The following is a 27,391-nucleotide window of genomic DNA, read 5'->3' on the forward strand; positions in this document are numbered from 1 at the left end:
TACAAATATTATTGTTAGATTGAACGTTACACCGCTATTTTTATTTCTTAGCTTTTTTCAAAAAAAAAAAATAGATTTGAACAAAATTTTGTCTCGTCAAATCTAAGATTATTCATCTAAAAAAATGAAAACGAGTACTATAGTCTATACATTGAATCTGATCACTTTTTGCGGAAACTAATTTCTACTTTGATGTTTTAAAAACCTGATGAGTAATTTCTACTTCATATATACGATATCATATTCATAGCCTTCGCCCATTACAAAGTAGCGCAGAAGCAAAGAATGTAGGATTTAAACTTACAAAGGGAATTCTGTGTTAAAGCTTAAAGAGAGCTCTAAGCTACGGCACCGAAGGAACTTCCACCTTGGTTGAAGCTATTTCCACTAGACTGAAAGTAAGCAACTGCTGCCCAGATCACTCGAAGGAACAAAATCCCAGCAAATACAGTACCTCCAAGCGTGCATATCACCTACGATTAATTCATATGCGCCAATTGTCAAGTCCTTTATGCAGAACAGCAATGAATACTTTTCAAAGTAAACATTGAGAAATGCCAAAACTAAAGTTTATTATCCTCGCTTATTGATCCTACATGTCTCAAATGATAAAGTTACCATTGATTCTTCTGTTCAATTTACTTTCATCTCTTTAAGATCCTATTGTATCCTTATGTTGTTTCAATATTCAAAGGTATTGAAACCAAGGCTAAAGAAAATGGTAACAAGTTACAAATACCTAACAATAGCCCACTTTATCTTAAACAGAAAGATGGAATTTACATACTTCTTGGCTTGCACCATTATCTGTTATGATAGATTGTTCTTCGCACAGAAAAACTGAAATTAAGAAGGGCGTGAAAATGGACAGAGACGAAAGGGTTTTGATTTCCACTTGCTTGGTGCCTAATAGAGAGCGATTAATCAGTTTCACCTCATTTTCGTCCCAAGAAGCAGAGGCCTATGAGTGAAAACGAATGTTACTCCACTCTCAAATCATTCCATAATGTTGGATCCAGTAAGTTATAAGTAATCGTGAGTCCAGAAGAAAAATTAATTGAGTCCAGATTTTAAGCCTCCCATTTTCATCACTTATTTCGACCTCAACCAAACGCACTCCAAGTCATAGAGAATATATGATGTGCAAGTACAATGAAGAGCCTGCAATTACAATCTCTATCACAGACGTTGCTCATTTCTGCATACTTAAATCGAGGATTGATACGATAAAATGATAAAGGAGAGAATTTCTATGTGAAGTTGAAAAAAAAAAAAACGGTTTCAACTTTGAGGTAACCCTAAACTCTCCATTAGACCATACAAAGACATTGATTGAAAAAATTACCTCAAGAAACGCTTTAACAATAGAAAGTGAAGCAAGTAGCAGCGTACCGTCAACTGCAAAAGAAACCTGAATTCCCAATCCACAAGGAAAGAATTAGGAGAAAGAAGCCAATAATAAATTTTAAATATTAAAAAAAAAAAATCAGCTCATCAACTTTCAGACAAGCAGCAGGAAGCAGAACAAATCAAAGGAACAAGGACACAAAGTTCAGTGCTAAGAGATACCAGACAAGTCTAATGTAAGGCAAAGCTTGTAAGAGAGATTCCGGTTCATAACAAAACATGCAACCGATCGCCAAAATAAAACTAGAAACTTGAAACTCCATCTTTAAGAAATTTTCAGCTACATATCAAAGCAATAGTTCCTTTTTGACCTTTCAAGTAACTTCCTTTGTTCAAAACTTTAGTAGTCATCAAATTGCATCAGCACAGGCAAATTCCTCTCAGATTACCAATGAGTTACACAATTTCGCAGCTTTAAGCAATGCAGAAGTTAAACCCGTCAGAAACAAAATAGTAATTGCTGATTCCCATATTGCTAAACTAAGCAAGTCCATTTAGAATCGAAATTTCCAAAAGCTCTTCTTCAAAACCGAAACTTACAAGCTGAGGCGATATTACTGCTGGTAAAATGGATCGCGAAGCCTTCTTTGCTCGCTTAGAGACCTTCCTAAACATGCTCCGTAAGAATCTAATCAACAAGTCGACACTGTTCTCTGCTTCCTCATCGTCGGTGTCGTCCTCAACCCCGTCATAGCCACCAAATAGGGATTCGTCAATTTCATCTGGTTCTCCTTCAGTTGAATTGTTCAACTAAGAAGAAGTGGGACAACGGTGAACTCAATTCTAAAACAAATGCGTATTTGCTTGCACAGGAAGCAGATTTAATAGCATACCTTGCCATGGCAATTACTGACTCTGAGATTGGAACAAGAGCCGTAGTGGAATCGGCAAACAAGTGTTGCGGGTATGGGTAGCGTCGCAGAGCAGCGGAGGAGCTTGGTCGATGGATGTGGCGTGAGATCAATGAAAGAGGCTAAAGTTGCAGAAGCTACTGCCATTTTTGAAACAGGAGCTCCGTTTTTTTTTTTTTTTTTAAATCAGAGTACTTCACCTTTTATTAATAATTCAAACAGATCATCTGCAGATCTGCTTTCAGGGGAAAAACAGAAGAAAAACTTTATTTCATGGGCTCAAGCAGGTAAACAATCAGGGGGCTGTTCATAGTCCGATTGAAATTGGGTCGGACTTGCGATTTGGTTCACGTGGCCCTTTCATGCTGCTTAGATTTTTTTTTTTTTAAAAAAAAAATGCAATTTATGGAGCTTAGAACATACGAACTGTTATATTTGTTTTTTTTTTCTTTTAAATACACCTCTAACCGTGTCCTTTTTCATAAAGTGGGAGACGCACTCGTCCGAAGCTCAAAACCACATCCTCTCCTTTCTAAGATGGGTTCTGGTGCCCTTGAGCCGAAAGACCATTGATTGATAAATGATTAAGTGTTATTTCCTCCAATTAAAATTATAAAACATTTTTCACTGAATAAAACCTTTTAATAAATTAGTTGATTATCTTTAATAGAAAATTATTATTTAATAAGATGTCTCATTATTAAGTACTTATTAATTACATATTTAAAAATTAAATATCTTTTATTTTATTCTTTTGAAAATCTAATTCCAGAAAAAAAAATCTTATATTTTTAACGGATAAAATATATTGATTAGATGTTGTTAATGAACTACAGCTTGGCCTATTTTTCTGAGGTTTTTTTTTTTTACCAGCTTTTTCCTGGTTAATCTCACATTTGATACATAGTTGATACTGCTCATAACATGAACACATATAAACTAGATTTTTCACCTGTGCGATGTATGGAAAATTTAATCTTCTATTTGATTTGGGAGGAATGAAAAGAACGAAGGGAATTCTAATGGATTAAATTTTAAAGAAATAGACAAATAAGATTATAAAATTTTAACAAAGAGAAGGTGAAAAATGAAAAGAGTAAGAAAATCAATTATAAACTTTTAACCTCTGATCTATATGTATAAAAAAAATTGAAGTAATTGAAATCCCTATTTTGCCGTAAGCCAAAGTACCAAATAAATTATCAAAACTAATGAAAGTAAAATATTTAGTAAATATTAAAATGATAATTTAAAAAATACAGTCTCTAAAATGTTTGAAATAGTCACGATCAGTGGCCAAAATATCATATAATTTAGATAACAACACATTTTATTTGATAACTTGTTATATACTCTCTTTATTTAAAAATGTAAAATATTTTTTGAGAAATTAAATCTTAAAAAATATAAGACATTTTTAATATTTTAAGGTGTAATCATTGCCTTATCCTCCCAAAAAAAATTCCTATTAAATAAATTACTTTATATTTATTTTGAGATAAAGTATCTTATTAAATATGAGTAAATATAAAAAGTTAGGGCTAATTTGAAGAGAAATAACTACTTTATTGAAAAGTAAAATTAAATATAAAAATATTTTACATTTTTTAATTGAGGGAGTATGTGCATTTTAAAAAATTTAAATAGCATATTTCATTCTAAGTTTTAAATTTTATTATATTTGTACACATTAAACATCCAAAACTATAAATGACTCCACAATTTATAACCCCATCTCTATTTTATTTAAAAATTTATTACCTCATTGAATATTTTAATAAAAATATATTTTTAAAAGATAATTTTAAAATGTAATGTTACCTGCAATTTAAAATTTTGAAAACATTAATTTATTAATCTTGAATTAAAAATTGAAACTTTTTTAAAAATTTGGTCTAAAAGCACAATAGGTTGGGACTAATTTAAAAAATATAAGGTATTTTCATTTTTTAATATATAATTAATGAATTTTTTAAAAAATATTCATAATAAATAAATTATTGAAACATTAATCTCTAAGTGATATGCTCTATTAAATAAAAAACATACATGAAAAGATGACGTGGATTTTTAAAAATTAACTAACTTATTAGTTATGTAATTTAATTAAAAATATTTTATTTTATTTTAACGGAGTGGGTAGAAAGAAAATTGGAGAAAGGTTGACGCAATCAACAACCAATCGGTGTTTTTTCATCGGAAAAGAAAAACAACCAATTGGTATTTAAATATTGGACAAAAACATTAAAAGAATTACACGGTTCAAAAATTTAAAAATGTAATTTGTTGTAAGCAGTGACATAATACTTTGGAGAAGTTACAACCTAATTTTTCTTTTTGAAAATTCACATCATGAGGACGCCACGGCAATAAAGAAACCATGAGATTTTAACATTGTATAAGGACATTACAGAAATTACAATGTAGAAAGAACAATGAAAAAATGAGCTTCACAAAATGTAAGATTTCAGAACTTATCATCCATGTTAAAATTAAATGAAAAAATAATTTTAAAATTACTTAAACAATTTAAATTAGGGGGTCCAGTAGAAAAACAGTAAAAAACTGTAGTAAGAATGGTAATTCAATGCAATTTTTTATAAAAGTAAAAGATGTTCATTTGAATTTTCTAAAATATTTTTATAATAAAAATGAGATAATACTAACAGCATAAGATGCAAAATCAGCAATAAAAATTATTTCATTTCTATCTCATCAAATTTCAATTTTAAACTATAGTTTTTCACACTTATGGGTGTGAAAAATTGAAACATAAAAAGTTCATGCAAAACAAGAATTACAATAAATATGTAGTAATCTTATTTTTTCTATGAACACAGTAATCTTATTTTAATTTCAATGTTATATATTGATTTATAGTTTAGATTCAAAATAAATAGAAATAATTTTATCTATTTCAAGTTTAAGATTTCTGAGTCCAAAATTCAATACTGCTGCATAAATACCAAAAAGACGAGACACGTGTTGGAAACTTTGGGATTATCCTAATAAGAAGTTGTTATGTAACTAGAGCCGGGAGATGGCGGAGTCAAGTCATATAGACGCAAACTCGATATTTGCTATTTTAAAATTTTAAAAATTCAATATTTACTTTATAATATTTCATATTCTTTCAAAATACAAATTATAATGTTCACAAATTAAAAATAAATAATATAAATTTTAATTTTAAAATATAAACATATATTTTAAAAATTAAATTCAATTAAAAATATTTTATTTTTTTAGGCATGTCGCTCTTGCGAGCCTTTTTTTTTTTGCACCTACAATAGAGTCGGGAATAAAGGCCAAATTTGGAGGGCCGAGTTTGGAAGTCCTGTTTAAATAAGAGTTCGGGCTTTGAAAATAAATTTTTTTTAAAGTAATCGGGCTTGGGGGGTTGGCTCTGATAAACCCTGTAAAATAGGGCTCGGGCTCGGATGGCCCTTCAAGCCCTATTATATTATTATTATTTTCTTTAGTGAAACATGTATTTGAAGTTAATAACCTGCTCACCTGATTCTACACACATTATATTATTATTAATTTTAATTTATTCTAAAATTAATTTAATATAATTTAATAAATATCAGTGTATAATTTAAAATTTATGATATTTTTTTATAATTATTATGTTTGTATATTTATAAAAAAATGAACTATTTTTTAACTAAGATTTAAATTTTATTAATAGACTTTTAAATGTGTGTTATTTAATTTCTAAAAAATTATGATGATTTTAATTTTTTTACTTTTAGAATATTTTAATTTATTTATAATGTTTAATTTTATTTTAGTTTTTTTATTTTTAAAAAAGGGCTTACGGTCCGGTCCTGAGCCTTGAATATAAGGGCCGAGCTTGAAAAATGAGGGTCAAAATAACAAATTGAGTTTTAAGGTTCAGGCTCTGACCAAACCCATAAGGGTCAAGTACTTAAAAGTTGGGCCTGCCTGTATTCCTAACTTTACCTACAAGAGCCTGTAGCTTGGGAGGCACTCCCATTGGAGGCATTAAAATAAATTGTGGCGGTGCTTGCAAGTCGTCTACCATTAGTTGTATGAGCCGGTAGCATTATTCGAGACTCTTCGGGGAATTGGCTCATGGGAGCGTGCAGGAACCTCGGCTCCAGTACGTAGCATGTCAAGTGCAAAACTCTGGGACAACGAGCTTGGCACTCTGCCAATTTGAAAGTGATAGCCAGTGTGCTATTCAGATACTCCAACAGGCTCATCTGCAATATAATAAAGATCCTGAATGCTAGGTGTTCAACAAAAACGAAAAAAAGTGTTGGGTGGTGTATCAGAAACGCAAGGTTTTAAAAAGATAGAAGAAGTGAGGTCTCAAAAGAATAAAAAAACCTGCCTTCTAATTAAATACAGAGAATTTGAACTTTCTTATTACAGTTCATCCAAATGTGAGAATGCGAAGTGACAAAAAATTAATGTAAATGTAAAAAAGTAAAGATACATTAATTAAAAAAAGAGGTGGCGGGATTATGCTGGCCATACAATGAAAAATAAAGAACGTATAATTTAAGAATTTGACTGATAGTTTGTTGATGCTGATGATAATTCTTATCGAAGAAGGGTTCTTTTATTTATAAATAATTTTAACTTGATGCTCAAACCTCATGATTATCACTTTTTTTAAATTTAGAAAACATTTTCTCCATCCTAATCATTCATCATGAGTGAAGTGTGATTAGTCTTAACTTAATGATTAAAATTTTATAAATATTTTTTAATTTAAAACTAATTAAGTTGAATTAAGTCTGAACTTTCAAATTTACAACTTGGATATAAACACTAGAGATTGAGAGTGAGCCTCCACCACGTTTACAGAGCCCTTTCACGTCTTATTGTATCCGCCAACTACTTGCATCCATCGGGATATCTTGGACGTAGCTCTGTTCGTTTTGTCCATGACAGACTTCTCTTGTAATCGCTTTCATGTCATCTCAAACAAAACAAAAAAAAAAAAACGAAAAGACAAAATAATAAATGGTTGGCCTTGACACTCTCCCATGATGCCCATCGTTAGCCGTTGCTCATGTCAACTGCCTTGAGAAATTCTCAGCCTTCAACTTCCAAGTTCCTCCAGGGATCGTTGCCACGTGTCGTGACTTTAGTAAGAAGAACTCGCGGCAAAGGCTCGAATAAATAATCATTAACACGGCTTTAATGGTTGTTATTGTCTGTTTTGCCCTCACCGAAACTGCCATTTAGCACTTAAACGAACTTACTAGTATATAAAATTTAGTTGGCCCGAAATTTTTGTCTTAGCATACTATAAATTTAATTTAAATTAGTATATGATATACTTGTACATGGAAAGAAACCGAGTTTCAGGGCAAGCGAATTAAGCGCAGAACTAAGCCAAAACTAGGAAGCAACGTTGATGAAAAAGGAAAAGGGCAAAATGGGAAATGGGAAAGTAAACGGCGATTTTTTGAAGGGGTATTGCATGTGCATTGTGCAGTAGAAACTCTGATTCTTCTGCGTCGAACAAACGAAGCCGTGGAGATCACTAACATTGATTTGAAACCGATCGCAAAAGAATTGAAGGATATGCGGATAGGCTAGGCTGATATCATCATTATCGTTTCTTCGTCTTTTTCTTCATCGAGAACGGATCAAGATTCCAAGCCCAGCGTGCAAACACCTTCGTCTAGAATGGGTGGACCTGGCGGAGTGGAGCCTCAGGCCCCGGACAAGCGTACCATTTTCTGCAATGATCGCAAGAACAAACTTCCCAGTCCATTCACGGTTTGCTGCTTCTATTATTTTTTGTTTCGTGGATGCTTCTGGTGTATGTATCGCGCTATTACCTCTTTTTATTTGTTTATAATTTTTCATCTGGTTGCTCGAGGAAATAAGAATTGGAATAGGAAATGCTGATGGATACGCGTCAAATGTGAGCTCTATTTCTGCCAATTTTAGTTGGCAGAAAGCTGGACACGAATAATTGCGTTGTATTTCAAATTGTTGACAATAATTCATGTGTGCCATGAACTCCTGCAGTGACTTGGCCGTTATAAATTAATTATTAAGCTGTATCAGAATTACTTATTTACTATAACTTGGTTACCCCTTGCCATTATGGCCATCATGGGTCAATTGTATTTTCCTAACTTGGTTTGAGTAAATTTACTAGGGTGTCAACTGTCAAGCCTCTAAATGGCCTCCATAGTAAGAGAGATAGAGAGAAAGAGGAAGTGAGTGAATAATGAGGAAATATGCTGTATATGCACTCTCATTCATTTTCTCTCTTTGTTTTATACTTTAGAGGCATTTACGCGATTGACACGTTCATACTTCTGTCTCTCTATATGTACATATACATATACATATATATATCAATGAAGCTAAGCCGATATTAACATATTGTAGTAAATACATATCTATAGTTGGAGGAATGTCCTGTTAAAATTTTTTAATACATATGTAAAGAAAATACATGCAATTTCCAAAAAAAAAAAAATAGACACATTTTCTTGTCCGTGGATTACAAGAAGCCTGAAGAATGAGTCATGTGGTTTATGACTAGTGAATATGTGGCTTACTATAGATTTCTTTTTTTATATTGATATGCCCAAAACTAATATACAGATTAGAACATGTGCTGCAATGTGTTTATGGAGCACATTCTTAAAATTTTAGTTAGAATTCTAAAACTAAGTTATATCAAGTGGTGAATTTTATGAGTTACGTTTAAATTTTTTGAAGCATGACACATGTTGGCCAGTGGTGAGTGAATTGTTGATTTGCTAAAGAAGGGATTACAGTTTCGTGATATTTCCTTGTTTGGACTTTGGATCTATGAGAGCATCTAAAATCAAGAAGTTACATAAAAAAATGTGATGACAGATATTGCCATACTCTATAGTTATGCAAAATCAACTTGATTCTTTGTAATCCCATGCACACACACCTTGAAATCACTTAATTAATTTTCTGTTTGCCAACGTTTACACACTGGGGGCTCCTTTTCATTGATGATGGTTTTTTAAGACAAATTAGGGATATTAATATTTTGTATGTTTTGCATACGGATTTATTAATTTTGATCAAATTTTGACTGGTCAATCTCCACTATGGCAGGGAAACTCGATATCAACTACAAAATATAACATTTTCACTTTCTTGCCAAAAGGGCTTTTTGAACAGGTAAGTTAGTTGAAGCCTTTTGATTCTCAAAAAAGGGAAGATGAAAAAAATCTTCAATTTTAAAAAGCTGAGATTTGCCTTCTATTACATAATTTACAAATTGGTTCTATTGGTGCTACAGGTGCACCGCGCTCTGTTAACAAATCTGAATCAAACCTTTTTAAACAATGATTTTTTTTATTTACGTAATTAATGTTGTGGTTTATAGATGATTATCAGGAAATGGGTTAATCTTAGTCCTTATCAATTTTATTTTGATTTTTTAAAAATATTCTTCATTTTCACTTAGCTCACACAACTCTAGATGCTATATACTGTAGCACTTTGAATTCCTTGCCAAGTGTGTGTGCCATATGCAAATAATAACTATGCTTTAGAAAATGTTAACCCTAAGTAACATGCTTACATCAATTTATTGATGATTTAAAATAAGTTATGTTTGTACTTGGAAGGACAAAGGAATGCTCTGGTGCAAATTCAATGCTTTCATGTTTTAGAGAAGTGAGAAATTTTTGTTTGTGCTGCAGTTCAGGCGGGTTGCTAATCTCTATTTTCTTTCAATCTCAATTTTAGCAGCAACACCAATCAGGTATGTGAATGTTATGTACATTGTTGGGATATTGTTTTCCAACTAGCAAGACTCATTGGTGTAATGCACAAATATTTTTGTTTTAATCAGCTGGCATTCCTCCATGTTAATTAATACGTGTGGAAAACTTGGACTTTAATGCAATACTCAGAGTACAAATCCGCTGCATCTCCTAGCATGATGGAAAATGTGCATTTCCCAAAATTCAATATCAGTCGTTCATCATTCAACATATTTGATCGCTTTGTGCATTAATTGATTGCTTTGTTAATTTGTTTGAATTAATTAGTTTGTGCAATTTGCTGGTTTAAATTGAGTTTCTTGTACTGGTGTGAAACTTTGGTGAACTTCGAAATGTACGTCGTGCATATTTCTGGGGACTCACAGGATTTGATTCCATATGACTCAACAATTATAAAGTCAGTTGAAGTTGCACTCATTGCTATTCTGAACACGAAGCTCTTTTAGTGTCACATTGGTTGAATATTTTGTATTTTTAGAACATTAAAATCTTGTTTGCATATTTCTAAGACTTTCTGCCGCATTAGTATGGTTGTCCTTTATGTATTTACTACTTAATCCTGTTTCTTTCTTCTTGGGCCTTACATCATGCTTTCTTGGCATGCTGTAGTTATTAAGAAGATCATTATCACGTATCAGTAATAATGTACTTGATATGGGGTTTTTGCTCATGTCACATATTTTCGGCTAATAAATGATTTATACAGTTTGTAATTAATCTGATAACAGTTTTCTGATGATGTAGTCCTATATCTCCAATAACTAATGTGGTTCCTCTGTCTCTGGTGCTTCTTATCTCTCTTATTAAGGAAGCTTTTGAGGACTGGGTGAGGCTGTTTTTTCCCTTACTTTTCTCTTTGCTTTATTTTCTGATTTTTTTAATTGGTTTTGGTTTTTATATAAAATGTGGCGTGAACTCCCCTCCCCCCCCAAAAAAAAAAACAAAAAGAAAAAAGAAAAGAAAAGAAAAAACTCCCTTTTAGGTGCTGACAATTGGAATTAGGCCATCTCTTTGCTTGTGTTTTATTGTAACCTGGGGTGTTATAAAAAGTATACATGAAAGATAAATAGGTAGAAATAGGGATTCCACGTTCTTTTTTATGTTTGTACTGATATATGTTTCTAAAAACTTGGTGCCTATGGTTTCCTTTGCTCTTCTAAATGCAAATTAATTTTAATAATGTATTATAGTTTGTGGTTTCCATGTAGTCGACCCACCTAGTAGGATAAAGGCTTGTTGTTGTTGTTTATTGTTTATATTATAGTTTGTGGTTATAATGTAAATGGGCCTTTTCTTGTTTTTGAAAAACATAAAGTCATCTGCACTTGTAATCTTTGTGTCATGCTTCTAGATATTTTTGGCATATGTGTTGTGATATAAATGTAAAAGGGGAAAGATAGTTAATATATTATATTATGGCAGTAATATTATATTTGTGTTTTTTGTTAAATATTTTTTCCTCAAATTATGTACGACAGAAACGTCTTCAAAATGACAAGGTCATAAACAATAGAATGATAGATGTTTTGCAAGATCAAACATGGGAGTCCGTAGTCTGGAAAAATCTGCAGGTTGGAGACATTGTCAGGGTGAGTGTGGTACGCATATCTGCCAGATTGAATTTTGAAATCTCTGTTTTTTGAAAAACTTTCAACAGTGATGATAGAGCATATGGTTTTAAATCTCATAGGAAGGAAATTATCATCTGTTCAGGCTGCAATCATGTCTGCACATATTCTAAAGAGGCTAGGGCTTGCAAAGACTAGGATTTCATACCCTCACTGAAATTTTTCGAACCTTGCTTTCTCACTCAAGCCTCCTTCTACTAACCTTCAGCCCACCTACTTCCACAAGTCCTCTCGTCAGCTTCAACATGTCCTTCTACCGAGTCCCCTTCCCATAACTGGACTCATGCTGGTTACGTTTCTCTCTTTCCCCACTACACCATTTACTTTCACTTCTTTAAAAGCTCTCCTGATTGGAGCCCTATCATAAGCCAACTCTCTGAAGTTGCAGTCATACCTGCTGTATGTAGTATTACCATTGCTGTTTTTGCTATGCACAAAAAATAGAATATTTACTATGAACTATAATCTTTGTTTGTAGCAGGTTAAGCAGGATGGATTTTTCCCAGCAGATCTTCTTTTCCTGGCCAGTACAAATGCAGATGGTGTCTGCTATATTGAGGTTTAAACACCCAAAAAAAAAAATTCCAATAACGAGTTCTTTTTAATGTTCTTTAGCAGACTACAGTCTATTACTTTGTGTGCTACAGACTGCTAATTTGGATGGGGAAACCAATCTCAAGATCAGGAAAGCATCGGAGAAGACTTGGGATTACCTGACTCCAGAGAAGGCATCTGAGTTTGAAGGTATGGATCTTTTATTGATTGAGCCATAAAACAGACTAACAGTTGAGTGAGATTATGTTACCACCTTTCAGCCAAAATTTTCTTCTCAGCTCTTCCTTTTATTCATTTCGGTCTGGTTTTTTAATTCCACATTAGCATAGTCTTGGCACATGTATTTGAGCAAAACTCCTAATCAATCGTCAATCAGTTTTAAAACTTCTTTGTGAAGGGATTTTGCTTCAAGTCATATGCATGATACCAATAAAACATCATCCTATTCCAGTTTACCCAATCATACAAACCACATGGAATCATCTTTTTGCCAGTTGGTGAAATTGAGTTTTAGCATCTTCTAGATAAATAGTTATTACTCATCTTCTAGAGTTTTAGCATCCTCTCCAGGGAATATCATTCTAGAGTCTGAAAAGAATCAATTCAGTACCAGTTTGATGAGTCAGCTCTCACAATATATGCTAAACTTACATGTTGCTTAATTGAGTTCTTACTAGAAGTTTTGTAACTAACTGCAGGTGAAGTTCAGTGTGAACAACCAAACAATTCATTGTATACCTTCACTGGGAATCTTATTATTCAAACACAAACACTACCTGTCAATCCCAACCAAATTTTGCTGCGAGTATGTTGTGCTCATTCCTTCTCATTCTGTTTGAAGTTTTGGGTATTTAAGCTTTATATTTATAAATAAACTTGTCAGAATTGTTGCAATTGCTAGGGCAAGAGAAAGCATTTTCTTTGCTGGATCCGGCATCAACTCATTGAAATTTCCTGCATTTTCAGGGTTGCAGTCTCAAAAATACAGGGTATATTGTTGGAGTAGTTATTTTTACAGGGCATGAAACAAAGGTTTGTTGCTATGCATGAGATTCTTGCAAAAATTGTGTTTCGTCATCTACTATTCATTTGAATATAATTATGAAATTGAAATGACAGGAATGCAGTGATTGCTGAGATGTGTTTCGGTAATATAATTTTAATGAAAACTGGTGATTTATCTAGGCAACTTTTTCAGGCATGCCACTCATCAATTTTCTTAAAAGGTGATGATGTTAGTCAGAGAAAGAGTTAAAGGAAATCATAAAAGACGTTTCTGTGCCTTATTTTCATAAAAAATTGTTGATACCAAAAGGGAATTGATAGGATTGATCACCTTCAAGTCAGCCACTCAATTCCCCTTCAAAACCCTTTGTCAGATAAGGTACGAGAAAGCAAAATAAGTTAAAATAAAATAAACAGATAAATAGTGTACAACGTAAAAGAAAATTGAGTTTGAAACAAGAAGTTAAAATGCAGTTTGATTCTTTTGTCTATTTTTTGGTGATAGGTTAACCTTATTTGTAGGAAATTATTTGGGTGGTTATTGTCTTTCAGGGCCCCTCTTGTTTAATCATGTTTGACTATTGGTGGACTCTGCTTTACGGACACTTGGAATACATTGCAGGTGATGATGAATTCCATGAATGTGCCTTCTAAAAGAAGTACATTGGAGAGGAAGTTAGACAAACTCATACTCGTTCTATTCACAACTCTCTTTGGAATTTGTTTTGTTGGAGCCATAGGCAGGTGTGTGATTTTAAGTCTGAGTACTTTGTTGAGGAGGCTTGATTGTTTTCATTGGCATCCTGTATCTGATTTATTGTTGTTTCTATCAAAACTGCTTCTGATATTACCATGATCAACAACATTAACATCTTAATTAGTACTACTATTTATGAAGTTTCTTGGGTTTGTGTAAATTGCAGTGGCGTCTTTGTAAACAACAAATATTTCTATTTACGCCTTGATGTAGGTGGTGAGGGCTCAGGACAGTTCAACCCAAATAACAGATTTCTGGTACGAACTACTTGCTCCCTCAAGATAAATATCTATATCCTTTCATTCCTTTCCTTTTTAACTTTTCGCCATTTATTCTTCCTTTCAGGTTATTGTCCTAACTTTGTTTACTCTTATCACTCTATACTCACCTCTCATCCCTATTTCACTTTATGTGTCAATAGAGGTTTGTCTCAGCTGATTACATGCCCTAGCAATGTCATTATTCTTGACAAAGGAAAACTTAATTTATTTTGGCAAGTGTTTCAGATGATCAAATTTATTCAGTCTACTCAATTTATCAACAAGGACTTGTGCATGTACCATAAGGAAACCAATACCCCAGCATTGGCCAGGACATCTAATCTAAATGAAGAACTTGGACAGGTTTGTTGCAACCACATTCTTTGTAAACATGATGAAAGAATTATTATTGACGAGGAAGAAAATTTAAGCCACAATGTCAGGCAGTCTTTCTAACTTCTAAGAAATCAAGAGCAAAAGTGGTGGTTGTCTAGTTTGCGACCATATCCACAACTTCCCCATCACTGTAACTAGCAAAATAACTAATAATGAAAGAAATGCAAAACACTGCATGTGACCGAAAAGCACTACATATTCATGAACAATCCCTGCCCTAGAATTCTCTTAATAAAATAGTAAAGCCATCTCTAAACTTGCATAATATGTTAGGGAAACAGTGTTTTTGCTCCATTGCCCCTATCCCCCCATAACTTATTGTGGTGATTAGCTACTGGTGTTGGGTCAAGGAACACAGCCATTGATAGTGTACTTTCCCTTAGATAATCATTAGGAAGATTTGGGACCATTGCACGTCATCGTTTAATTCATATAACTAATCTCATTCAGTAAAATAAGACTTATTTGTTGTTATTGTTTTTAGTTTGTGCCCTATGATAGGGATGGTGGATAGCCCTATATTCCTCTTTGAAGAAGCTACAGGGGTTGTGAATTGCGAAAAAATGGTGCCATAACCCTTGATATTTCATGGCTTGTAAGGTGCTGAAATTAATCATCAAAGAGGGTGAAGCACTTGGGCTCAGATATTTAGAGTTTAACTCTTCTAATTATTGCATATGAAGAGAGTGCTTCATCTTACAGGGATTTAAGGCTAACAGCTCATACAATTAGGTCCTGAGATGTAGGTTTACAGTAACAAAATCTTATCATTGGCCAAAAAAAAACATAAATAAAAAATAAAATATTCAAATTAACAACAATTTGACAGGAATAAAAGGCTAGCAAAGTAAAGCAGCAGGTGCAGTGGACTTTAGTGAGCAATAGCAAGCCAAGTAACTCCACACAATCTTTAGCATTTCTTTTAGAAGGGGAAGGGGTTCAAATCATAAAATTTTGTAGAGTCTTCCAAATGGGGATATTACATGTGTTTTGAGGAGATATACTTTACAGAAATCCTGTTAGTTACTAAGTTCTTATTATTTGGCTCCTTGAAGTTCTTGGCTGAACTAAACAGTTTAACTGCTGATTTGCTAGGTGGAATACATCTTCTCTGACAAAACAGGAACTTTGACAAGAAACTTGATGGAGTTTTTTAAGTGTTCAATTGGAGAACAGGTCTATGGAACTGGTGTTACTGAAATTGAGAGGCAAATGGCTGAGCGTAATGGGATGAAAGTTGAGGTGGTACATTTTTTTATATTGAATGAGAGTGATTGTGCTGTTAAAGAGATCATAATTATGCAGCATCAATTTTTCTCTACAGGAAACTAAATCAGACACTGCAGTGCAAGAGAGGGGCTTTAATTTTGATGATGATAGGCTTATGCAAGGAGCCTGGAGGAATGAGCCTAATCCTAACATTTGTAAGGTGAATAATTTTCTTTAATTTATTATGATATGCTTGTGACATGAATTCAGAAGGTTGAATCTTGAACTATTATGTGGCATGTTATATTGCTCAAATTAATGTAATATTCTTTGATCACAATGTAGGAATTCTTCAGATGCCTTGCTATATGTCATACTGTACTTCCTGAGGGCGATGAGTCCCCAGATAAAGTCACGTATCAAGCAGCCTCACCTGATGAGGCTGCTTTGGTCATTGCTGCAAAGAACTTTGGTTTCTTCTTTTACAGGTTTAATTCAAACTTATTCTGCATATCTGCTGTTTGATTGTGTCATTCACTCATTTTGCCAACCTTTCTAGGCTGCAAACGAATTATGGTTGAATTTTTTTTAAGGGGTGCATGTGTGTCTGTTTTTTTTTTTTTGGGAGGGGGGCGCAAGTGTTCCAGTGCATTATCATTTAAATCTTTCAATGTTGAAAAGTGATTTAAAAACTGGACCGAACCGGTCGAACCATCGACTGGTTAGACTAATGGTTCAGTCAAGCCAAAAAAACCTTTTGAAAAGTTGGGCCGGATTGGGCCGCTTTGAACCGGCAGTCGGACCGAGAACCGGAATCAAGCTGGGAACTAGTTCCAGTTTTCAAAAACTGGACTGTTCAAAAAATGCCTCTTTTTTTTTGTCAAATTTTTTTTCGAAAATGACCAATTTTTTTAATCATTTAATGTTATATTGTCTTATGCAGTTTATTAAGTCATGATAAATTTAAAATATTTAATTTTATTTTTAAGTTAAGTAGTAATTTCATATTTATTTTTTATATTTAAATTATTATATACATATGTAATTTTTTACTTTAATTATTACGTCATCGGTTTGACCATTAGTCCAACTCGGTTGGACCATGTGAACTGTAAATTGCTAACCTTTCCGGTTCAATATCCGGTCTGGTTCTGAAAAAATTTGAAATGCTTTTAAAGTAAGAGAAAAATTACACAAAAATAAAAATATGTGATATTTTTTTCTTCTTTCTATTTTCCCTTTTCATTTGTCCCTCCTGCTTTAAAATATTATTCTGTCTACCATACATAGTGGCTGGTCATCGTTTTAAAGCATGTCTCCTTTATACGCTTAATATGGTTTATTGTGGCTGGTTATACTATGCATAGTGATGAGCTGCTAGATTTTGAGGTAATTGCAGCTTGATTTGGTGCTAATCACCATTATTCTGTCAGACGCACACCAACAACGATATATGTTCGCGAATCACATGCTGAAAAGAAGGGTAAAATCCAAGATGTGCCTTATGAAATTTTGAATGTACTTGAATTTAACAGGTAATCATTCTTCCCTCTAAATGTCATGTAATTCTAAGGTTTCAACAATAATTTCTGAGATTGCTTTGTAATCCCTGTTCCCTTGATAGTACAAGGAAGCGCCAGTCTGTTATATGCCGTTATGCAGATGGGAAGCTTGTATTATACTGTAAGGTAAGAGTTTCTTGAAGCTTTTTTACAAGACTTAAATCGTTTGGCTGTTGGCTAAGAAGATAACATCTTCCCAGGAACTTAAATTTCACAGGGTGCTGATACAGTGATCTTCGAGAGATTGGCCAATGGTGCTGATGACATAAAGAAATTGACCAGGGAGTATTTGGAACAATTTGGAGCTGCTGGGTTACGTACATTATGCCTGGCCTACAAAGAATTACACCCTCATGTATATGAAAGTTGGAATGAGAAGTTCATCCAAGCCAAGTCATCTCTAAGTGATCGTGACAAGAAGTTGGATGAGGTATATTTTGACAAAACTATTGTTTTGATGATTGATTGGGAAATTTCTCGATTTTATTAGCTGGTTGTCTTTAAATTGGTCAAATATTTGCCAATGTAATTTATTATACGAATCAACTACAAGGCATCACAGTTAACAGTTTGGCATGAAAATTACACGTCTAACAAGCTAGTTAATCAAAGTTGCTTCTAAGTATAAAATGATCTGCATCCCATGAGGGTTGAGGGATTTGTGAGTTGTATATAAGGGATAAAATTTAGGCTTTGCATTTATGGTTGATATGCCTGAAAAGGCTTAAATCATGTAGATTAAAAAGAGACAACTGTCGTATTCGTATCTATCTTATTAGGTTTGGCTCTTAGCCCATGTATTTGTAACTAATATGTTTTGCAGAAGGCTTCCTTTCTGGAACCATCTTAAGAAACTAGTAATAATGTTGTCATAGAATAAGTCAACAACTATTCCCTAAATATCAAGTTACCAGAAAAAGCTTTATTATAGAATATTCAGATGAAAATTTATCCTCACTGATACCATTAGAAATAAAACAGGTGGCAGAACTTATAGAAACTGATCTGATTTTGATTGGTAGCACTGCCATAGAGGACAAGCTTCAAGAGGGAGTTCCAGCATGTATAGAGACTCTCCAAAGAGCTGGCATTAAAATTTGGGTGCTTACTGGAGACAAGATTGAAACAGCTATAAATATAGCCTATGGTGAGTCTGCCTTGATTGATATCTGGTCTTTCTCCTGCTTTGTTGGTGTTCAAAGAATGTAATTATGTTTTATCTTATATCATGTCCCCACACTCTGGCTGCAGCATGCAATTTAATAACCAATGAGATGAAAAAATTTACTATCAGCTCGGAAACTGATGCAATTAGAGAAGTCGAAGAAAGGGTAAGCTGCAATGTTAGTTTCTGGGTTTCGGACCTAACTTACAATTTTCCTCACTATTTCAGTTGCATCATGTTGTTATTTGTCAGGGTGACCCAGTGGAAATTACGCATTTTATTAGAGAAGAAGTGAAGAAAGAGTTGAAGAAGTCCCTTGAGGAAGCACAGAGCTATCTTCGCTCTCTAAATGGACAAAAATTAGCACTTGTAATTGATGGGAAAAGTCTAATGCATGCATTAGACCCAAGTTTAAGAGCGACGCTTCTGAATTTGGGTTTGAATTGTCATGCGGTTGTTTGCTGTCGAGTTTCTCCTTTACAAAAAGCACAGGTAATTGACTGCTGCACAGGGGCTGATAACTTGTTTTTGGCTTTTTGCTGTCACCCTTGCTCTTTCTGTGCTGTGAAGAGATTTTACATTTGGGAGAAATTAATTTTTGGCCTAAATAGTAAGAATACTTGGATAAAATCGTCGATAAAATTTGATGATTTTTGCTTGTAGATTTTGTCAAATATCATGCATTATTTCTGGTTACAGGTCACAAGGCTAGTCAAGAAAGGTGCACATAAAATAACGTTAAGTGTTGGCGATGGAGCCAATGATGTTAGCATGATTCAAGCTGCTCATGTTGGTGTTGGCGTAAGTGGGATGGAGGGGATGCAAGCAGTGATGGCTAGTGATTTTGCCGTTGCACAGTTTCGTTTCCTTGTAGATTTACTACTTGTCCATGGCCGTTGGTCATACCTTCGAGTATGCAAGGTATCACATTTTGCAAACAGTACACTTGCATTGCTGTTTTCATTGGTTGTAACATACTTGAAAATTGATTATTGCAGGTTATTACATACTTCTTTTATAAGAATCTCACGTTCACTCTTACTCAGTTTTGGTTTACTTTCCAAACTGGGTTTTCTGGTCAGAGGTTCTATGATGACTGGTTTCAGTCATTATATAATGTGATCTTCACGGCACTGCCTGTAATTATTGTTGGACTATTTGACAAGGTAAAGCATTATTTTAATCATTGAGGAGTGCAGTGTTTTTTTTTTTTTTAATATTCCCCCTTTTTCATCCACATGTTAACTCAGGGAAACACGTACCATTTGCTTGTATTTTTTTCCCTTTTGATTTGGGTTTCTGAGTTAGAACATTATAGCTGAAACATTCTGTGTCTCACTAAAACACCGTATTTTCATGGATTGTATGTCCCTCATTAAAACACCGTATCTTCATCGTTGACATTTTGATTTGTTTTATGTGCCTTTGCCAGGATGTCAGTGCATCTCTTTCCAGGAAGTATCCTGGACTTTACATGGAAGGAATTAGGAATGTCTTCTTCAAATGGAGTGTTGTGGCAACATGGGCCCTTTTTTCGGTCTACCAGTCTTTGATATTGTTCTATTTTGTGATTTTGTCGAGCTCAAGTGCTAAAAATTCAGTAGGCAAAACATTTGGACAGTGGGATGTCAGCACAATGGCCTATACATGTGTTATAGTAACTGTCAATGTACGACTTCTTATGATATGTAATTCGATCACAAGGTGGCACTTAATTGGTGTTGGTGGAAGTATATTAGCATGGTTTATTTTTGCCTTCATATATTCAGTGGTCAGACAGGTAAATTCTCTCTCTTTGTTTGCCTCTCCATTTATGCATCTACTTATTTAAAAAAAAAAAAAACCAAAGATTATAACAATACTAGAATGGATTCTATGCATTTAGAAAATTTAAGTAGTCTTTAACCAAAACTTCTGTACATTATTTATGACTCATTTACTCATTTGAAACATTCTTACGACGGGTTGTTTGATTTACCTGCAGGAGAATATTTATTTTGTGATATATGTCCTAATGAGTACACCCTATTTCTACCTCACGCTTCTTCTTGTTCCCATTGCTGCCCTCTTGGGTGACTTCGTCTTCCAAGGGTAAGATTTTCAAGAACCACTAGCTTCTAAAATTCCATTTCTTGCGTATAAATAGAACAGGAATCAACAATCCATTTCTTGATAAGAATTGGAGATATCAGTATGCTGTCTGGTGCTGCATGAATCAATAATGCATAGACCAAAGATATCTCACACAACCTTTATTAAATATCAAAGTGTTAGTAGAAATATATGATAAGGTATTCTATCTGCTACCAACTTTTTCTCCTTTTGAATTGATTTGAGTTGATGTGGTAACAGGATTCAAAGATGGTTTTTCCCCTATGATTATCAGATTATTCAGGAAATTCACAGAGACGAACCAGATTGCGGCAACAGGACGCAGCTGCTGGAGGTGGGGACTCATCTTACACCATCAGAGGCAAGGAGCTATGCCATGTCTCAACTTCCTCGTGAGGTATCCAAGTACACAGGGTTTGCTTTTGATTCACCTTGCTATGAGTCCTTTTTCGCTTCCCAGTTCGGCGTGTATGCCCCGCATAAGGCATGGGATGTTGCTAAACGAGCTAGCAGGTTTCGAGCACCAAAGATTGGCCACAAAAAATAGTCGATTGTGATGTGAACAAGTGCATTCTCTTTCTTTAGTTTTGGTCTTCCATTGAGATGTGCATATCCAATATTTTTTAGGAGATCTCTCTTTTTCAAGATTCACCAAGCAAGAATGTCCGACCCCGTTAATATATATATATATATTCATTGAACCTGACTGGAGCCGATTCCCATACTTGAATCTCATGCCCAAGGTTAGAACTTGACCAGTGTAATGGATTGCTGGTTGTTAACTTGATATATTCCTTATCTCTAATTCCATTCTCCTCATCGTCAAAAGAATAAATTATCTGCGCCCTTGCTTAGCTGGATCCTTGCTTGACATGAGGTGGGTTTTGCCAGTCACGTTGATCTATATTATAAATGCTTAAAATAATAAAAATTAAAGATCACAAAAAGTCAGTGAATTATTTCAAGGAATTTGACATCCCTGATTTATCACAAAACATTAATCATCAATATCAATTAAGCCTTGAGACTTACTCGTAAGGTAGGTGATAGGGTGATTTCGGCCAATCCGATTAAATGCACTATTCATAAACTCATCTTAAACCAGGTGCAAATATTCTAGCCATTCAAGGGGGGAAAATGCCATGCATTTTTCATCAAGGGAAAAAAAGGTCGATTTTTGGGCAAAATTAATGGAATGCCCAGAACTTTTACTGGTTACCGTTTAATAAATTATTGAGGAGATTTTAATCAATTCTCTATGCTAATACTAGAACAAGTAGGCTTCTTAAGAGATATAGGCAACAATTTTGCCATACAAGGTGCGGAAACAAAGAATTGCACTCAGTGACACTCCTTGAAAGCAAGTGGACTGATTGGGATGACGCCAGATGGGGATACCAGAGCATCAACGTGAACGTCATAAGGAGTGACAGCTATTTTTTCATTTTCCGCTATTTGTATTGAGTATGACAGTGCAACTGCACCCAAGTAAAAGACAACAAGGATGAAGAAAATGAAGTGAATGATTAGGACCAAGAACAAGAAGCCAGCACGTTACATATTCACCTAGCAAGGGATAAACAGTAATTACCTAGAAGTGGCTGTTTCCAATTTTGCTTCTTAACAAGCTCTTTGTATTTCGTCAGGAACATGTCATAGTAACTTCCAAAATTTTAACATGCAAAGAAAAATGAGAACCATGTTATACATAAACCAAATAGACGATTGCATGGACAAATTTTGATGAGTTTTCCAATTGAGTACTTCACAAGTCCATATGTCATAAGCCACAACTAAACATATCATGGTGAACAAAGCACCTGACCAGAAACTCTCCCATATATGGTTTAACAATGGCACTCTTTTTTTTATTTTATTTTTTTTGGGAGGGGGGGATTGTTAAATATTGCCATTCTATTGGCAGTCATGATTTATATCTGATTTTCTAATTAAATCGGTAATAAGATATCGGAACTCTATTTTAAATGTTAACAAAGAGGGTAATCCTAAATTTCTCTGTTAAACCTATATGCAACTAATAAGTGTCACACAAATCAGATGCATAAACTCACCCACCACTGCGGCCCAACCGTCTTCCTGATCTATCAAATGCAAGGCCTGCCAGAATAACATGCATAGTGCAATGACAAATTTGTACCATGCTGCAAGTAGTTAAATGGTGTTATGAAGAAGGCCAAGAATTACCTGGAAGGATGATCAAGTCGACTGGGTCAGTTGCCTGCATAACTGCCAGAAATGTTAATATTCTATCAGTAGAAAACACTAATTAAACTATATTTAAAAAAATAACAACATCATAATAAAATGAGCAATGGAAGGAGGAAAAATAAGGGTAACCATATGTTATGGGGAGAACACAGGCTAAGAATTCTGGAAGTAAGGATTCCTCTGTAGTGAAATAAAAATAATATTTAGAGATAGATAGAGAGACAAACCTCTCTAATCCAAGCTTTTTAGGACCACCTCAATATTGTAAAATCAGATTGCATAATTGGTTACTATATCACTTCATTTAATTTTTTTTTATTACAATTAATATTTGTTATGCCCATTTTAAGAGCCAATAAGAAATAATCTCTGCATTGGGTATCGCCAGTCACCACAAGAGCAATATACATCTATGATGCATGAACAGCATGCCAATAGCAGCACAATTTTTATATTGAAGAATATGATTACTTATATTATGCCTAATACTGCCATTTGCATTCCAAAACTATCATCCCTATGACATTAATTTTACAAGAAGTGCATCTTCAACATATTAAAAGGAACAGTTATCAGAACAGCATTACAGATTCATTCCATACAATCAGAAATGACAATGGAAGTATTAACACATTGAATACTTTATCAGGTAAAATACTTGACAAATATTGCAATCTATAGAGTGGTTAAAAAGAAGCTTGATTGAGTACTTAATAAATAAGTGTTAATTCCAACATCTCTTATCAAGTTTAGCCAGACATGAAACATAGTATGAAAATAAGAAAATAATGAAAGGCTGTACCATCTTCACGAGGATTTCCATTGCAATCTACTAAGGTTGGCTCCAAAATGTTCATTGAGTTCAGGACCAGATCATCAATACTTGATATCCTTAGCATTCTCATGTTGCTATTTCTATCCTCTACCCGTGGCACATAAAGCTTTTTCTTGATCTGTACATGACCCTCTTCAGTTGAAAGCTAGATGTAAGAATCTCCAACATATAACAGCATATGCAAGACATGTAGTTGCCCAACAATCACTATGATGTAGGCTCAAAAGCCTGAGAGCATTAGATTGGCTTGAACAGTTGAACTTTGAAGTAAATTTCACATTTCTCATCTGCTTCTCTTAGCATGCATAAACTTGCTCCAGTAGGGAAACTGGCAAGCATAAAAACCATGCAAACCCAAATGTATCTCTAGATGAATTCTGTCGAACTTATTTCCTGCTCCAAGGGTGTTCTTAAACTTTTTATCCACTTAAAGCTCTAAAAACCTTTGTTCATTATCTGATCAAACATACATGTCTGACTTAGCAGTGTTGAAGTCAGAAGTAGAGAGCAAATGAGCATCCCGAAAACATATTGGTAGCTAATGATTGAAAATGAAACTGCAATTACTTGCTCATAAAGCACCTAACTGATTTTTTTTTTTTTGGCCAAAATAAAGCACCTAACTGATAAACCTCCTCGTTTGAATTGTAATTTTCTTGTCATTATATATTATTAATTAGCTCTAACCCATTTCTCAACGTGACCTGCCATGCCCCCCCCCTAATAGCATGAAAATAATTCAGGATTCAAGAAAGGTTATTGATTATTCATCAAAGCATATATAAGATGACTAGCAGGCCAGTCGCTTGCAAAAGATGAAATACAGAACATACCTGTCGTGGGGTTAGATAAGATTTCTGAAACAATTTTTGAGGTATCTACTTCTCGTAAGGCATTAGAACTTATATAAGCACATGTATTGCTACTGTTCTTGAACCACGGAGCTTCTAAAACAACCCTCTGAATAGCATCATCTGAAAGACAAAAAACCTTGCACAGAATGAATTGAACGCAAAAACCAAATAATACAATTCTTGTGTCATCAAATCTTCAGGAAACTGCAAGGAGCAACCTTGATACACGTCAAAAATTCATAATTACAAAGAGACCAGCATATTTGGCATAGCGCGATGATGATATATATGGAACTCCAAGTTCACATTTGTAGTCTCAGTGACATGATTACTATACATGAAAATTACAAATTCAAGTAATTATCTATTACTAATCGAACACACGTTGCGTCCCCCTATATCAATGATCAAAGAATTTCAGTCCACCTATTTTCAACGATGGTCTCCCTCTCCAAGACTCAAATTCTCTTCATTATATCAACTAAGAATAGCTCAGAGTAATTTCCAACAAGAAACACAAAAACCATAACAGCAACAACAAACTTCTTCAACCAAAATAAAATCACCAAAAAGGAAATTTGAAAAAAAAAATAAAAGAGTAAACGAGAGAGAGGAACCTTCTCGAGATCTCAGAATAGGGTCCATGTTCTTCAGTTCTCTGCGCATTTGGGTTCGGAAAGACCGCTTTGCATCAAAGATGCGGTCGAGCTGAGGATCGTAGTTGGTGCTCATGGTGCAGAAAGGGCGCAAGTTAGCAGAGGGAGTGGGCGATGCTATAGTGAGCGGAAGAGGGGAGAGAACCAACTTCGTGGCGTCATTAGTGATCATCCTAAGCTTAAGAATACTTGTCCTGAAATTACGAAGCATGCCCCCCTCTCTATCGTTCCCCTAACTTCAGCTGCTGCAGTTGCAGATAGAATATGAAAGGACCGTCGAGGCCCAGCAGACACCGTGCTCGGTACCATGTAATTTCTGCTTTATGTAATGTCTGCTTTTTGTAACACCTCAACGTCACTGCGATCTCAGTTAAAAAAAAAAAAAAAAAACACACACACACGCACACACAAAATATTGCGCATATGAACAAGACTTATATATTTTAAATTTTCTTCATTTAAAAATATAAAATATTTTTTAAAAAATTAGATGTTAAAAAATATAAAATATTTTTAATATTTTAAAATATAATTATTATCTTTTTTTAAATATTCTTGATAATGACTTTATATTTATTGTAGGGTGTTTAATAAAGATAAATATAAAAAGATAGAGTTAGTTTAAAAATAGATAATTATTTTATTGACAGGTAAAATTTAGTTAAAACTGCCTTAAATTTTTGAACAGAGGGAGTGTATTTTTATCTAATCAAATCAAAATATATAAATTTTAATATATTAAGAATATTAATAACAAAAATAATTATATAATAAATAATTTATAATAGATACTCCCTTCACTAAAAAAATATAAAGCATTTTTTAAAGAGTTAGATGTTTAAAAATATAAGGCATAATCATTGCTTTTTTAAAAGTACCCCTATTAATAATTACTTTACATTTATTATAGGATATTTAATAAGAATAGATCTGAAAAGATAGGATTAGTTTAAAAGTAGGCAACAACTTTATTGTGAGATAAGATTCAGTTAAAAATGTGTTATATCTTTAAATGAAGGGAGTACACATATCTTAATTTAATTAAAAACAAGTGCATAAAATATATAAAGTTAAGTATATAAGTTTTTTTTCATATATATATATATATATATAAACATACAGATGTAATTGCTTCTATTAAAATAATATCCATGCAATCAAAATATATATTCCCTTTAATAAAAAATGTAAGGCATTTTTAACTGAATCTTACCCCCAATAAAATAGTTACATACTTTTAAACTAACCTTATCTTTTTATAGTTGCCCCTATTAAACACTCTACAATAAATATAAAGTTATTATTAATAGAAGCACTTTTGAAAAAAAACAATGATTATATTTTAAAAGATTAAAAATACCTTATATTTTTTAACATCCAACTCCTTAAAAACTATTTTACATTTTTTAATAGAGGGAGTACTTTTTGTCGATAATATAAGGCCAAGTTTAAAATTTTTTTAATATAAAGTTAGAATAATTAATTTTTTAAAAAATATAAGGCATTTTTAACTGAATCTTACCCTCAATAAAATAGTTACATACTTTTAAACTAACCTTATCTTTTTATAGTTACCCCTATTAAACACTCTACAATAAATATAAAGTTATTATTAATAGAAGCACTTTTGAAAAAAAACAATGATTATACTTTAAAAGATTAAAAATACCTTATATTTTTTTTAACATCCAACTCCTTAAAAACTATTTTACATTTTTTAATAGAGGGAGTACTTTTTATCTATAATATAAGGCCAAGTTTAAAATTTTTTTAATATAAAGTTAGAATAATTAATTTTTTAATTTTTTATTATATATTTATTATCATTTGAATTTCTGAATAATAATTTATTATAGTTATTAATTAAAAAAAATAAAATTGAAAAGTTGCATATTTTGTTGACAATTTTAAATATATAAGTTTCATACTCTTTTTATTAAAAAAATATAAAGTATTTTTAATTAAGTTTCACTTTCAATAAAGTAATTACTTATCTTTAAATTAATCATATCTTTTCATATTTATCCCTATTTAATAAAATATTTCATCCTAAAAAAATATAAAGTGATTTATTCAATAGGGATGCTTTTAAAAAAATAATGATCATATCTTAAAAAATTAAAAATATTTTA

At 33.1% G+C, this 27,391-nt stretch overlaps 3 protein-coding genes across 10 annotated transcripts; 1 reads left to right on the top strand and 2 right to left on the bottom strand.

The window, feature by feature from the left end:
• Nucleotides 1-209: 209 nt before the first annotated feature.
• On the bottom strand, nucleotides 210-2,499 carry LOC129311812 (protein SHORT HYPOCOTYL IN WHITE LIGHT 1). Of its 2 annotated transcripts, none has more exons than XM_054954282.1 (4): nucleotides 2,241-2,492; nucleotides 1,948-2,157; nucleotides 1,346-1,411; nucleotides 210-473 (listed from the first exon to the last, which is right to left on the bottom strand). In XM_054954282.1, exons 1-4 carry the CDS (start codon nucleotides 2,403-2,405, stop codon nucleotides 339-341), a joined length of 576 nt encoding a protein of 191 aa, XP_054810257.1. In that variant the 5' UTR covers nucleotides 2,406-2,492; the 3' UTR covers nucleotides 210-338. The 2 variants fall into 2 exon arrangements, with proteins under 2 accessions (XP_054810257.1, XP_054810258.1); XM_054954283.1 differs by having other exon boundaries at nucleotides 337-473; nucleotides 1,393-1,411; nucleotides 2,241-2,499.
• A 5,264-nt stretch (nucleotides 2,500-7,763) lies between these two features.
• Nucleotides 7,764-21,490, top strand: LOC129311124 (phospholipid-transporting ATPase 3-like). Of its 7 annotated transcripts, none has more exons than XM_054953149.1 (27): nucleotides 7,764-8,024; nucleotides 9,360-9,425; nucleotides 9,953-10,014; nucleotides 10,781-10,862; nucleotides 11,515-11,634; nucleotides 12,143-12,223; nucleotides 12,312-12,408; nucleotides 12,918-13,024; nucleotides 13,186-13,251; nucleotides 13,847-13,968; nucleotides 14,148-14,238; nucleotides 14,327-14,404; nucleotides 14,488-14,604; nucleotides 15,733-15,879; nucleotides 15,962-16,066; nucleotides 16,192-16,334; nucleotides 17,280-17,381; nucleotides 17,471-17,534; nucleotides 17,626-17,838; nucleotides 18,390-18,555; nucleotides 18,660-18,739; nucleotides 18,826-19,065; nucleotides 19,273-19,494; nucleotides 19,572-19,739; nucleotides 20,006-20,353; nucleotides 20,558-20,664; nucleotides 20,960-21,490. In XM_054953149.1, the coding sequence occupies exons 1-27, from the start codon at nucleotides 7,932-7,934 to the stop codon at nucleotides 21,240-21,242; spliced, it is 3,570 nt and encodes a 1,189-aa protein (XP_054809124.1). In that variant the 5' UTR covers nucleotides 7,764-7,931; the 3' UTR covers nucleotides 21,243-21,490. The 7 variants fall into 7 exon arrangements, with proteins under 7 accessions (XP_054809124.1, XP_054809120.1, XP_054809121.1 ...); XM_054953145.1 differs by having other exon boundaries at nucleotides 7,769-8,024; nucleotides 20,926-21,490; XM_054953146.1 differs by having other exon boundaries at nucleotides 7,769-8,024; nucleotides 12,146-12,223; nucleotides 20,926-21,490.
• Nucleotides 21,491-21,814: 324 nt separating this feature from the next.
• LOC129311125 (5-formyltetrahydrofolate cyclo-ligase, mitochondrial-like) lies at nucleotides 21,815-25,554 on the bottom strand. Its single transcript, XM_054953152.1, has 7 exons — nucleotides 25,221-25,554; nucleotides 24,583-24,723; nucleotides 23,717-23,881; nucleotides 22,891-22,932; nucleotides 22,758-22,803; nucleotides 22,277-22,347; nucleotides 21,815-22,163 (listed from the first exon to the last, which is right to left on the bottom strand). The coding sequence occupies exons 1-7, from the start codon at nucleotides 25,468-25,470 to the stop codon at nucleotides 22,027-22,029; spliced, it is 852 nt and encodes a 283-aa protein (XP_054809127.1). The 5' UTR covers nucleotides 25,471-25,554; the 3' UTR covers nucleotides 21,815-22,026.
• Between the last annotated feature and the right edge of the window lie 1,837 nt (nucleotides 25,555-27,391).

This window comes from Prosopis cineraria, unplaced genomic scaffold, assembly GCF_029017545.1.
Source record: "Prosopis cineraria cultivar Desert tree isolate PC_DT_omini unplaced genomic scaffold, ASM2901754v1 PC5, whole genome shotgun sequence".
NCBI lineage: Eukaryota > Viridiplantae > Streptophyta > Magnoliopsida > Fabales > Fabaceae > Prosopis > Prosopis cineraria.